The 14872-nt window shown below is 41.1% G+C and overlaps 1 protein-coding gene across 2 annotated transcripts in view; it reads right to left on the bottom strand.

The window, feature by feature from the left end:
- Positions 1–2668, bottom strand: part of RHAG (Rh associated glycoprotein) — a 108270-nt gene extending 105602 nt beyond the window's left edge. For both annotated transcript variants that reach the window (XM_030198739.1, XM_030198738.1), the window contains exon 1: positions 2447–2668. In XM_030198739.1, coding sequence (XP_030054599.1) covers positions 2447–2618 — 172 coding nt within the window. In that variant the 5' untranslated portion in view covers positions 2619–2668. The remainder of the gene's footprint in view (positions 1–2446) is intronic.
- Between the last annotated feature and the right edge of the window lie 12204 nt (positions 2669–14872).

Genomic DNA, 14872 nt, shown 5'->3' with positions numbered 1-14872 from the left:
CTTTGGGACAGCAAGGTTAGGAATTCTGTAAAAAAAAAAAAAAAAGTTTCCATCCCATGGAAGGGAGGGGATAGCAGTAGCCTATTGACCAGATGTAGAATGCACTTGTGCCAGGTTCTACGAGGAACTGTGGTTCATGCCTCTCATGCAAAGATTCTTGGAATTTGATTGACCTATTTTGATTACTCTGTGGCTTTTTAAGACAATAAAGGGTATGTGCTATAGAGTTGAACATGTTTTCGTAATTTATACTCAGGACATCTGATTTTTATATTTTTTAACAAATTGAACCCAAACAAACCTAACCCTAACTTGAAAATCAGATACATTGATTGAAACTGAAAATCATCAATTTGGTTCACAGGTACTGAAGAGTAAAGCCACAAATCTGCCCTGTTTCCCAACTGATACTTACTTTTCACCACAGAACAGGGCTGGCAAAAGGAAAGAGAAACAATAATACCTCAGGCCTCTCTTGCCCTGAAGCCCAGAACCTGACTCATGCAGTGAACCATGGAGCTATGTGTCCCTCCTGGTACAAAGTGTGAGTCAGTTTTCAAAATGCAGGGAAGATGAAGCAGCCTGAGGCACCTCTGCTTTTGGCTTTCTGGTATCAGCTAGGGCAAAGTGGTACCTCTGTCTGGCCTGAATTTGGAACACAGGGATGGTACAAGGGTATTAATGTGTTCTAGGCACACCTTCACCTTGTGCATCCCCCTCCTGCTAACATTTGAATTCTAACTAGTTCTCTCTGAGATTTTGATAATCAGGCTCAACAATTATGATCACCCTACACCCCACCCAGAACAATCCTGTAAAACTGCCTAATTGGATATCATAGTTTTAAATGTTAAACTTTTAGGGACCAATTTTCAGACCGCGGGAGTTACCCAGGCTACCTCCTGCCATCAGTGGCGAGCCCAGAAATTCAATAACGGGCCGTATCCAGTGACCAGCATTGAATTTGGTATTTTTTGGCAGTTAAACTGATATTAATCGGCTGTCCGGTTAAGTTATAGTGACCAGATAGACCTGTTATTTATGCAGTAGTATAGGTCACAAGCTTATATTTAAATTGACTAGAGAAGTTACCTCACACTAGTGCCCATACCATGAGAACACAGATAAACACCATTTTTGCATCTCTTAATTAGATGCAGGGCCCACTAAGGGTTTAGACCAGTTGAGGCACTGGCTTAGCAGAAGCAGAGCCAGCTGACGGTGTGGGGGGGAGTGAAAGCGGTGCGAGAGAGGACTTCCGCCAGCACTGGCGCATATTTTCAATGCAACATGTTGAGAAAAAAATAGGCACCAGCAGAACTCCACCCCCCTTTGCTACGCTAGTGTGGCTTAGGGTGACAAGCTTCAAGGACACCACAAACCTGCATCACCTGCTCCCCTGCAGTGGCCAAAACCTCCATCCTTAGGTCTGGCAGTCACCCTCTCTCTCAAGCCACCTTCCCCTTGGTCTACCTTTAAATGTGGTTGCCCCTCCTGAGCAGCCTTTCACCTAATATTTCCCATACCAGCTCTGGTGTCTTCCCTCTGCCGCACCCCACCCTACCACACTTTGATGTAACTTCCTGTTTCCACAGGGGTGCAATAGAGGGAAGATGCCAGAGATGGTGTGGGTAGTATTAGGTGAAAGGCTGCCAGTGCCCTGGAGGAGACAACTGTATTTAAAAAGGTAGACCAGAGGAAAGAGTGGCCTGAGAAAGGGGGGAGGGGCTGTGCGGGATATGGGGTGCCAAACCAAACGTTGGCTCAGGGTGCCACAGTCCCTTGAGTAGGCCCTGATTAGCTGGACAATAAACAATTAACAAACACTGAAAATCAGAAGTTCAAATTATAAACCATATCTTGAAGGTATGTATCATTAATTATATAACATAAATGTATTTTAAGTTACAGAATAAAGGGTGTAGTCACCCATGTGGGCTACTGTTAAAACGTGTTATTTTATCACTAACTCATGCTATTTTAACACAGGTCCCATTTTATGCAAGGAGATCTAGTTACTAATAACTGGGGTTAACAGTAAAATAACACCTTATCGGTAGCTCAAGATGTCATCCCCGCAAAACCTTCTAAAGTACTGTACATCATTAATAATTACAGTACACATAACACTGCTAATAAAACATATTTAGTGAAAATAATTTATATTAAATAAAAACAGTTGTTAAACATAAGGCAAATTGTAGAAGTGAGATTTCCGTTGTCTTTGAATTGATAATAAATCATTTGAAGAATAACTGAAAGCTGAAAAAGGGTTTAGTATATAAAGCTTATGTACAAAAAGTTTTGTGAGAAGCTCCACTTGTTACAAGCTGCTTGTATGTGGATTTTGCATTGTTAGTTCTAATCAATGAATGCTTTAACAGTGAATTATTTTATGAATTTGACATCAGAAAAACTACTGTATAAAAAAGAGGGGAATACTTACAAGGGTACAGGGTAATGAATGTGTCATCCTCTGCAGTTATGTTCTCATGACCATGTTCGTGGTTAGTGTCATACCTTACAAATATTCCAAATAAAATAATAAGTATAATCTGTAGGCTGATAGCCAGCGCCGGGAACTTGAACCTCATGTTAGTTGCAAAGGGTGAAGACATGGTATACTGCTAAAGAGTCCTGAGTCCTGCAAGTGGCTGATAAAGAGAGGGTTTGCTGTTTTTTAATGGACTGTATATCCAGTGGAAACTGACTTGGCAAAAAAAAAAAAAAAAAGCTTGTCACACCCACCCAAGGGAGGGGTAAAACCAAGAAAGTAGATTCTTCAGGCTAAGCTGTGTTTCCAAAATATATTTCACGTAAGAGCTCCAAAATTCAGATTTTAAGTTAAGACTATAACAATGCTTCTTCATAATAATTCTTGTATTTTTCAAGGGCAGTTTGATTCTGTAACAGCAACCCCATTATATTCTGGTGTATTTGAGATAACGTGCAAGGCACATGTACCAGATAAATCAGTCTGAAATAACTGTAGATCTCTCTGCTCTCTTTTTGGGGAAGTGAAATGCTCTCTCTCTCTCTCTCTCTTTCTCTCTTATAATGGCACTTAGGCACCCGTAAGTTGTTAAAGAATACAAGCACATCCCTATTTGACCTGCCATAAGTTAGGTGCAATCACTTATGCCAGGCCAATGACTGATGTAAGTGTGGGCACCTAGGTATACCAATCAATGTGCACAACTGATATTATTCTGTAAGTTGTGTGCATTGTTTGGTGACATGCCCATAACCTGCCCATGCTCCACCCATGTATACACCCCTTTGTAGTAATCAGTTACAGTATTTAATTGTCAGGGCCGGCTAAAGGGACTGTGGTGCCCCTCCCCCACAAACTGGTATCCCCCGCACACACACTGTGATCCAGTATCTCCTCCAGTAAGCCCTAGGTGCAGAAATGTTTTTAAAAAATAGCACACTGGAAATGGTGTGCAGAGGGGACAGGCTATTCCATCCATTCGGGATATTCCTATATCATCTACACACCATTTTATTTCCTCCATACAAGGCCCTCAGTTATGGAGTTTATTTTCCTGAGAATCTGAAGACATCTCCCACCATTTCTCAATTCAAAATTGATTTAAAGACTCATTTCTTTCCGGAGGCATTTCCCTCCCCCTTACTGTTCTCACCCACCCTCTTTCTTTCCTATCAATTTATGTAGTTATCCCCAGCTCCTTTTGTTCCCACCCACTGTCACTGATATATCATTGCTTTTTTTAATCTTCTGTTTTAGATTGTATGCCACTTAGACACACGTTTTGATGGGTGGGACAGAAAGTACTTAATAAACTTGAAACTTGCATTTGTACCAAACATTTTCCAACCTGGTGCCCAGGGTGTCCTCCTCTTCCCCTTCCTCAGACCGCACATCTGATTCATTTATTTATTTGTTAGGATTTATTTACCGCCTTTTTGAAGGAATTCACTCAAGGCGGTGTACAGTAAGAATAAATCAAACATGAGAAATAGACAATTATAACAGTAAAAATATTCAAATAACAATATAAAGTATGGCATAATGTACTACTTACAATATCCTAATAGAGCTAAAAGAGCTACAAAAATGGAAACGTCACTTAAGAAAAGCTCTCTTTCAATCAGTATAAACACTGGACTTCAGAATTGCGGTCAAATTCATAAAGAAATTGAAATTAAATATTTAAACAAATGGAGTCTCATGAGTTTAGGGTGCCAACATGGATGGCTAAACCCTTTAACAAACTCCTCATCATAGGCTCCTCTACCCCAACCGAAAACCAACCACAGCGTAAAAAACTCCCTTCCGGAGAAAAAACACTGTAGCAAAAAAATTTGCACAAAGTTCCACATCAATGAAGTCACAAGTTATTTATTACCTTATATGTGCCTGATAATGGACTGAAAAATGACTTTCAAATGTCATTAATTGTGTAAAGAGAGATTAATGGAATCCAAGTATAAGCAAAATAGTCACTTAGTTGTGGAGCCTGTCAGGCAGTGCATTCCAGAGTGTGAGGGCTACTCCGGAGAAGTAATGTCTTTTGGAGAGGGTGTGGTCAGTGAAAGTCCTTGAGAGGACCTTAGTGTCCTTGGAGGTCTGTATAGGGTCGTCCTATTCTTCAGACACTCAGGACCATTTCCTTTAAGGGCCTTGAAGGTCATACATAGAGTTTTAAATTGAGCCCTGTATTGTACTGGTAGCCAGTGAAGGTTTTGTAAAAATGGTTTGATGTGGTCATGTCGCTTGCAACCTTCTATGAGCCTTGTTGTAGCATTCTGAATGAATTGGAGCTGGTGCAAGCCCTTTGTAGTCAGACCGTTGTATTGCACATTGCAATAATCCAGTCTTCATGTTATCATGGCATGCACAACTGGGATAAGATTTACCTTCTCGATGTAATGAGAGAGGCAGCATAGCTGTCACAAATAGTAGAAGCCGCTCTTGAAGGTTTCTTGGATTTGGGGAATCAGAGTAAGTGTTGAATCTAACTGTATTCCAAGGTTTCTGACTTGTGATCTGAGGAGGAGTTCATACTTCCCGAAAGAGATTTTGATGTCAGGTATGTATTCACTTGTGTTAGGGACCCAGAGAAGCTCGGTTTTACTTGGATTCAGGCAAAGTTTTTTCTGTTTAGCCAATTCTTGAATTGATCTTAGACAGGTAATCAGTTTATTCAAGGCTGTAGGTAAGTCGGATGTAGAACTGAGTGTCCATTGACTAAATCAGCTCAGTTAGTGGCTTGAGGAGCATATTGAACAGAATAGGTGACAGTATCGATCTTTGTGGTACCCCACCGGTCAGTGTCCATGGTGGTGATGAGTTGCTGCCAAACATTATGGATTGTTGCCTGTCTGATAAATAGGATCTGAACCAGGCAAGTACTGTTCCATTGATACCTGTTTCTGTCAGTCATGGTACCATGATATCATGATCCACAACATCAAAAGCTGCTGAGAAATCTAGCAGAACTAACATCAATGTGAATCCCTTGCCTTGGTTTCTGTGAAGATCATCTAGTAGGTATATGAGGACCGTTTCTGTTCCATAACCGGATCTGAATCCAGACTAACATGGATCAAGCCAGTTTCTCTCTTCTAGCCAATCATTAAGTTGAACACAGACTGTCTGTTCTATAAGGTTCCCTAGAAATGGGATGTTGGATACTGGCTGGTAACTTTCAAGTTTGTCCTGGTCAAGGTTGTTTTTCTTTAGCAAAGGGTGAATCGCTACCCTTTTTAATGCTGTTGGTAGTTGCTCATTAGAAAAAGAGGAGTTCACAATTTTTGGGGCACCTTATGTGTCTATTGCATTGTCAACACCTATCCCTAACATTCCTCCAGATTCAGTAACCTTTTGGTCACACATAGTAACGGTTTGTTCAGGAAAAATCATCTCTATCAGAAGTATCAGTGCCTGGTTCTCCTAATAACAAATATGATACAGCATTGTTTTCCTCTTTACCATCTCCGGTATCAACAACATGTTCATACAGAATTGGTGTACGCTCCCTACCATCAAAGGTTGTTGGCAAAAGATTTATATGGTCTCTGTGAACAACCTTTGAAAAACAACCTCCTTCAGACATGACTTTAAGGGAACTTCCTCCTAGTTCACTAACTTACTCCACTATATAAATCTGGTCCTCTCAAATATCTCGTATCTTGTGGCAACCAGTAAACCTATGAAACCTCAACAATACATAATCTCCTTGGCTCTCCGGTTGTAACATCTCTTCTGTGTCTGTCCCATCCTGTCAGACACTTGATTGGCTACTTTGTATTGCCGGATTCATCTTGTCATGATGCTGCTTGACCCAGCCTTCCAGGTTGATAATGTCTGTTCAATCTGATTCTTCCAGATGTAAATCAAAAGGCAATTTTAGATCTCTCCCATACATCAGGTAAAATGGGAAGTAACCAAATGGACTGATAGATCTGGTTGTTGTAGGCCAACATAAGCTCAGGCAAGTACTCTGTCCAGTACCTTTCTTTTGAAGCAGCAATGCCCTCAACATTCCATGCAGTGTTCTGTTGAACCGCTAACACTGGCCATTGCATTTAGAGTGGTACAGTGTAATTCAATTCTTTTGGATATCGTACAACTTGCAAAGACTCTTAATGATCTCAGTCTCAAAAGCTCTTCCTTGGTCTGCACCAGCTCCAATTGATTCAGAATGCTGCAGCAAGACTATAAGGAGGTTACAAGTAACCTGACCTCATCACACCATTTTTGCAAAAACTTCACTGGCTTAGTCAGTTGGATATTAGAGCTCTTGCAGCTCTTGCAGCTTTCGGCTGTTTGGTCTTTCGTGGGTGCTGCCATTGTATATCTTGTGAGCATATCGGTAATGATAATATGTTCTCCACACCACATGCTTCTGGTTCTAGTACAGTTTAATCTACAGCAACCACTTCTAACAGATATGTAGCCTTGAAGTAGTTCAAGGGAGTCTTCTCCTTTGAGCCATCCCTAGCCAGTAGACATTGTTTGCAGGTTTTACTCAACTGATATACATCCTTGTTCATCCTTACCCAGGACCTGAGGTAGGTCCATGCCTTTTTACACTCTCTTCAGTACTATGGCCCATCTCATCATGGTATGTTGCCAGGACTTCATCCTTTAGACCAGGCTGGAACAACTAGCTGGTGTATTAGCTCCTGGTATTGAGAACTCTTTATTATACAGTACAGCAGGCCATTCTCAAGTTTCAGTCTGCCCCTTATCTTTCAGTACCGTCTTGTGCCAATCTCTAACACTGGGGACAATGGAACTCGGAGCGTTTCAAGCACAGGTTATAAAACATTGTCTTTCCTTTGCACCTCTCTCACAGTCCTCTCAGAAAAACAGTTTACCTTTGGAGTCTTTTTTTTTTTTTTTTGCATTTCTGTGACCCTTATGCCAGCCTGTACCTATTGACTTTTAATTTGGAACCTCCTCTGTAATTCTTCCGCAGCCACGAATAGAGGATCAGAAGGATCTTTATCCTGGTCCACTACTGGGAATCTGGACTTCCTCCCAGGATTGTACTGTACTTCAAAGTTTAACTCTTCTAATTGAGCCAGTCATCTTTGTATTACAGCAGATACTTTGGATATGTTGAGGTACCTTAAAGGGTTGTGATCAGTCTTCAAACGTCTCTGTGGTGGCCCACTTCAGAACTAGGAGGTCCTATTTGAATGGGTAGTTCTTGTAGTTTATTTCATTCTTATTAAATCCATGACTGGTGTAGGCAATTTTCTTTTGGTCTTCCTGTTCCTGGGTCAGAATTGCCCCTAACCCTGCATTATAGGAATCTGTGGTTAAGATCAAGGGTTTGCTGAAGTCTGGATATATTAGAACTGGTGGTGATATCAGTTTCTCTTTCAATTCTCAAAGGCCTGTTGCATCTCTGTGGTTCATATAAATAGCACTGTATCTCAACCCTTTATCTTCCCCATCATGATATGAAAGGGCTTTGTAATCTGAGCATTTTCAGGTATGAAGTGATGGTAGTAGCTCATGAAACCAATGAATCTTTTTACATCTCAGGCATTCTTGGGAACTGGCCAGTCTGCTAGCACCTTTGTCTTCTCACGATCCACTGTCACTCCAGTCTCAGACATATTGGGCCCGATATTCCTACCATGGAAGGCAGCCGGCATAAGTGCCATGATTGGCACTGACTCCAGATATTCAATGCTGGTCTGTTTTCGGTGACTGGGATTTAATATCTGTTTGTGTTTTTTTTTTTTTTTTTTTTTTTTTGGGGGGGGGGTGGCTAAGTGAATATTCAGTGCTGGCTGGTTAAGTCAAAGATAGGACTGCTATTTAGGCAGACCAATTTGGCCCCTAAGCCTAGCTGGCTAGCACTTGAATATTTGTGGATAGACGGCTACATAGCATGATATAGCCGGTCAGCCACTATGCGCTAACCGTGAGTATTTAGCAGAGATAACCAGCTGTCTTCCACTGAATTTTAGCAGTTAGCCAGATAAATGCTATTTAACTGGCCAGGATACATTCCTGGATGGTTAAGTATTGCTGAATATCAGTCGGAATGTGTCCCAAGAATTTGACCTTTCTGCCCATCAACAGGCACTTCAATGGTTTGAGCTTCAACCTATGTTCCTGCAGTCTATTGAAGACTTTTTCCAGATGGTTCAGATAATCTTTGAAAGTCAATGAGAATACTAGAATGTCATCTAGATATAACAGCAAGATGTAGGCACTGAACACTGATTTCATCAGCTGGGAAAATTTGCGGGGGCATTGCTTAGTCCAAAAGGTATGCAATTCCATTCGAAGATACCAAATAGAGTAGTGGCAGCAGTCTTTGCCTTGCCCTCCTCTGCCACTTTGAAATACCCGGAGGTAAGATCTAAAGAGGAGAAGCTTCATGCATGGCCCAAGGCATCCAAGGACTCTCGATGTAGGGAAGTAGGTAGGTATCTTTCACAGTCACTTGGTTCAATCTTCGATAGTCCACACAGAATCTTATATTGCCATCCTTCTTCATTATCACCACTGGTGAGGCCCATGGACTTTAGCTTCTCTGATGGATGCTCTGTGTCAGACTTGTGAGTTCTTGTACCAAGTAGAGCACTGCTGAGCCCGGTACTCAGACCAGGTTCTGCTTGGCGGCTGGACAACCCCAGGTTTCACCTGTGCTGACCGCCGTTCCCCAGAGTTTGAGCCCCTAGGTGTGGGCAGCCTGCAGGACTTACGAGACGGAGCTGGAAGCGGAGTGGTGAACATATCGGCCAGGCAGGCAGCAGGTCAAGAGAGTAATCCTGGTATAGGCAAAGTCAGTAGGCAGGCAGCAGGCAAGAGAATAATCCAGGCACAGGTAAAGTCAATAGGCAGGCAGCTGATCAAGAGAGTAATCCAGGTATAGGCAAAGTCAGTAGGCAGGCAGCAGGCAAGAGAGTAATCCAGGCACAGGTAAAGTCAATAGGTAGGCAGCAGCAGGCAAGAGAGTAATCCAGGTACAGGCAAGGTCAGCAACGAGGGACAAGGAAGAGAAGAAGCAAACTACTGAGCAAGTAACACCTACCAAAGTAGAAGCCAATGCATGGAGTCCATGAAGAGCTCAGCTGATAAAGTGCTGGTGCGTGACATCAACAGGGACCAGCAGGGAGAAGGAGCACAGCCATAGGACAAGAACAGGGGAAGGAGGAACCAGAAGACCAATAGGAGAGAAGCAAGGGAAGCCAGGCAGAGAGAGAGCAGACCCAGGTGCATGGAAGCAAAGCAATCAAGTAGCCTGGAAGCCAGACAGAGAGAGAGCAGACCCAGGTGCACGGAAGTGAAGCAATCAAGGAGCCTGCAGCCAGAGAAGAACTACACACACATGGCTCAGGGCTGTGCCAGTCAAGTGTGCGTGTCGACAGGACCCTGCGCAGCCCGAGGACGCCGCTTGAATTGAGGTAGGGGACATGACACTCTGATTCACCATGGTCTGTATGTGTTTCTGAATTCATCACAGATGTGAGGGGAAACACTCCTATATGGTTGCTTGATAGGTTCAACATTCCTAGTGTCAATTGAATGCTTCACTAGAGTTGTATAACCAATGTCGCTATCATCTGGTGCTGCTGTTTGGTCAGCAGTCTCTACAATTCCTCTGTTTTGAGGACAGTTAAGTTCTCCCACTCAACCTGCAGCTTAGGGATGGGATTGTATGTTACAAGATTTTCTTCCTCTGCTGGAGAGACTAGAATCCTGCTTTCTGTTGGAATAATGTATTGTATTTTACATGCATTGCCTGTCACCAATTTTTCTCTGTGATTACTCTGTGACCTCTGATGTAAATTGCTTAGAGAGGTCACACCCATGCAACTTCCTGTGGGGGTTAGGCACAGCACATGGTGCTCATGATCTCTCCTAACCTGAGAGAATCTATGGTGTGAGCATCCATTACCATCTAAGCACATGGAAAGAGCTGATAATCCAAATGTATAGTATTATGTATATATAAGCCTGTCTGAATATAATCTAACTACAAACTGTGAGTAAACAGATGTTTTGTTACTTCAACTTTAAAGTGACTCAGCAGTGAATTATTCTGGGGTGTATGAGAGAGATGAAGAAAAGAAATTAACATTTCTAAAGCTGAAGCTGTGTGTATAAAAATCTGCTAATTATTTACTACAAATAATCCAACAAAAGGGTTATGGGCCCAGGAATTGAAAAAGAAGAGAAATATTACCAGGCAGTAAAAAAGCCACATTTTTCTCTTAAGTTTTAAAAGAAAGATTCAGTCTGTCTCTCTCTCCCCCCACACACCAAACAGAAGGCTAAGAAAATGGCTGAGGGAGGAAATTCACCATTTTTCTACTCTCTCAAGGTGCCTAAATTAACTGAATTTAATTATCAGCAGTGGGAACTAAGATTCAGATGTCTCCTTCAAGCAAAGAAATTAAATATATGCTTAGACCAAAACAGAACAGCTGAAAATATGGCTGAATGGGACAATGCAAACTATTATGTGAAGTGCATGTTTTTGGAAGCTCTCTCAGAGAAACAAGCCATATTGCTGGAAGAAAAAGATACAGCAAACGAAATTTTATATAAACTGAGAACTATGTATGCAACTACATATGCAAAACAGCAACCAATTTGGTTGGCAGAGTTGAATGAAACCAAATTAAGGGATAAAAGTAAATGTAATGATCACATTATGCATCTTATGTCTTCATTTCAAAAGTTAGAACTTTCTGGAGTTCCCATGTGTGATGCATTGAAAAGAGCATTTCTTTTTACCTCACTATCAAAGAAGTTTGATGTTTTTAGGTCTGTAAATGAAGCCATTGAAGGGCAATCTTTTGAACAGGCAGCATCAAAACTGAGGCAGGAATGCATAATTAATGATTCTGAGGAGATATGTTCTCAAAGACAGTCAGAGAGAAATGAAACAAATTTCTTGGCAAAGAACAGAGGAAGGCGGAGCTATGGGAAAACTCCACCCAAGGGCAAGCTGATTTGCTACTCATGTGGAAAGGAGGGACATGTATCTAAATGGTGTAAGGAAACACAAAACACTCCCTCTAGCTCACCTAAGCCAATGGAACAAAAGAATTCTCCAACCAGGAAATGTATGAAGGACAATAATAAACATAAGAGCTTTCTAATGGCAGAAAAATCTTTGACTATGGTAAATAATAATTCAAATGAAAGTACTTGGATTTTGGATTCGGGGAGCACATGCCATTTAACCAATTGTAAGGATTTCTTTCAGGAAATGTGTCCAGAAGAAGGTATTCTTAAAACTGCAAACGCAGGGACTACTCAGATCCAAGCAAAAGGCATTGGATTCTTAAAATGCAAAGTGTCTAATGAAGTTAAAGAAATTCCTGTAAGTGATGTCTTGTATATTCCCCAAGCAGTTTGCAATATGCTTAGTGTATCTACATTAGATAAGAAGGGATTTGTGATTCATTTTGAAAACAGTAAGTGCACAATCTCTAAAAATGATGAAGTGTATGCTGAAGCTTTTATGCATAATGATATTTATAAACTGAGCATTTCAGGTGAAGCCTCACATATGGCGCAAGTAAGGAAGAATGATGGTAAATGTAGTCTGGAAATCTGGCATCGCCGCCTGGGACATCGTGATTTTAAGGTGATCCAGGATCTTTACAGTAGGCAACTAGCCACAGGCATTCAGATAAGTGCAGATACTGGTAAAATGGAGAAATGCATAGACTGTGTTACTCAAAAAGGTGTGAGACCCTCATTTCCTGCATACACAGGAAATAGGAGTAATAAAGTACTGGACTTAATACACAGTGACTTATGTGGACCGTTTAATATCCCATCATTGGGAAATAACAGATTTGTGCTAATATTCTTGGATGATTTCTCTAGATACTGTGTGGCCTATTTGCTGAAAGAAAAAAGTCAAGTCACAGACATGCTGAAGAAATACGTAGCCATGGTGAGCAATAAATTTGAAAGAAAACCAAAGGTTCTTCAGACCGACAATGGTGGTGAGTTCACTTCACAAAGCATGCGCACATTTCTAGAACAAGAAGGCATTCAGCATATCACAACAGTAGCTTATACACCAGAGCAAAATTCTGTTGCAGAGAGAAAATTTAGGTCACTTGTGGAAATGACCAGATGTATGCTGTCAGATAGCAATCTCCCTAAAAGACTATGGGGGGAAGCCATTCTCACAGCAGTGTACCTACAAAACAGAATGCCAACTAAAGGCGCTGAGCGCACACCACATGAGACATGGCATGGTAGGAAGCCAAACCTGTCACACATAAGAACATTTGGAAGTACAGCATATGCTCATGTACCAAAGCAAAGAAGGCATAAGCTGGATTCCACAACAGAAAGGGGCATTTTAGTTGGCTATGCTCCAGGACACAAAGGATATAGAATTTTGAATCTGAAAACTGGCATTGTTGGCATAAGACATGTTACATATTTTGATGAAAACAAAAGGGTTGATAAAGGCTGGATTATCCCAGATGAGCCTTATCATCCAGAATATGAAACTAGAACCATAATAGACATGCCAGTGTATATAAATGCCATACCAAGGCAGATGTCTGAAAGCAACTCATCTGTATCTAACGAGGAACAGGCAGAGGAAGCAGACACAGAAAGGATCATCGCAGGAGACAGTACAGTTGGAGAAGGGGAATCAATTGGAGAAGTACTCTCAGATTTAGAGGATGCGGAAAGGTCAGACCAACCTGTTGTCAGACGCTCATCCAGGGAAAACAAAGGTGTTCCACCCCCAAGACTGTCTTACCTAACAAAGTCAGCAGAAGCTCAAGAGGCCTTAACATGGGATGAGATTGAGAAAATGCCAGCAGAAGAAGCTGCTGAATGGCATAAAGCAGCACAAGAAGAAATTGATGCATTGCATAAAAATAAGACTTGGATTCTTACAAAATTACCTCCTGGCAAGAAAGCTATAGGATGCAAATGGGTATTCAAGTTAAAAAGGAATGCACAAGGAAAAGTGGAAAGGTATAAAGCCAGATTAGTCGCAAAGGGATATCTTCAAAAATATGGAGAAGATTTTGATGAAGTGTTTGCACCTGTAGTGAAACACACGACAATTAGAACACTTCTGAGCATTGCAGTCTCAAAAGGCATGCAAGTCAACCACATTGATGTGAAAACAGCATTTCTTCATGGAGATATAACTGAAGACTTGTACATGGAACAGCCAACAGGTTTCATAAATACAAAACAAAGACAGCTAGTGTGTAAATTAAACAAAGGTCTTTATGGATTAAAGCAAAGTGCAAAATGTTGGAATGACAAATTGCATGAAATATTGACAAATTTAGGATTTAAGCAAGGTGAAGCAGATAAATGCTTGTACACTAGGTGCAGAAATGGACAATATGCATACATTTTAGCTTTTGTTGATGATCTGCTCATTGCAAGCGAAAGTGAGCAAGAGTACAAGGACATTGTAAAATATTTAAACCTGAATGTTGAGATAAAAGAACTTGGTAATGTGTCATACTATCTTGGTATAGAAATTGAGAAACAAAATGATGGTTCTTATCTTCTAAGCCAGAAGCAGAAAATAAATGAGCTTATTGAAAGTTTAGGTATGCAAGATGCCCAAGTTGTAAGCACTCCCATGATCACTGATTTTCTGAAGGATGAAACAGTAAGAGAACCTTTACCAGATAACATCCAATATAGATCAGCCATAGGTAAGCTTTTATATCTGACTACCACATACAGGGCTGACATAGCAAATGCAGTAGGAATTTTGAGCAGAAGGGTCAGCTCACCTACCAAATCAGATTGGACTGCAGTTAAAAGGATGGTAAGGTATTTAAAGGGTACCATTGATTGTAAATTAAAGATTTCAGCCAATAGTAATCCAAAACTAATATGTTACTGTGATTCAGATTGGGCAGGGGATCATTCTGATTATAAATCCACAAGTGGATATGTGTTTATGTATGGAAATGTACAAATTTCTTGGGCCAGTCATAAACAAAGTATTGTGAGTCTGTCTTCTACAGAAGCTGAATATGTGGCTGTATCAGAAGCATGCAGAGAACTGATGTGGATTGAAAAACTTTTGCTGGATTTTGGAATAGCTGAACAGAGACCAATCCAGATAATGGAAGATAATCAGAGCTGCATCAGACTGTCACAGAATGACAAGGTTCAGTCACGCACCAAGCACATCGCAACGAAATACCACAACGTGCGAGAGTTGGCGAAAGAAGGGGTCATCAGTCTACACTATTGTCACACCAGTGAGATGACAGCTGACATCATGACCAAACCGTTACCCAGAGAACGTTTTGAGAATCTGCGTATAAAGCTTGGACTTTGTGTGAATTAATAATTGCATGACAGTTATGCATGAGAAGGGGTTTGTTGGAATAATGTATTGTATTT

This window comes from Microcaecilia unicolor, chromosome 3 (assembly GCF_901765095.1).
Source record: "Microcaecilia unicolor chromosome 3, aMicUni1.1, whole genome shotgun sequence".
Classification (NCBI taxonomy): Eukaryota; Metazoa; Chordata; class Amphibia; order Gymnophiona; family Siphonopidae; genus Microcaecilia; species Microcaecilia unicolor.
This window is presented reverse-complemented; position numbering and strand designations above follow the sequence as displayed.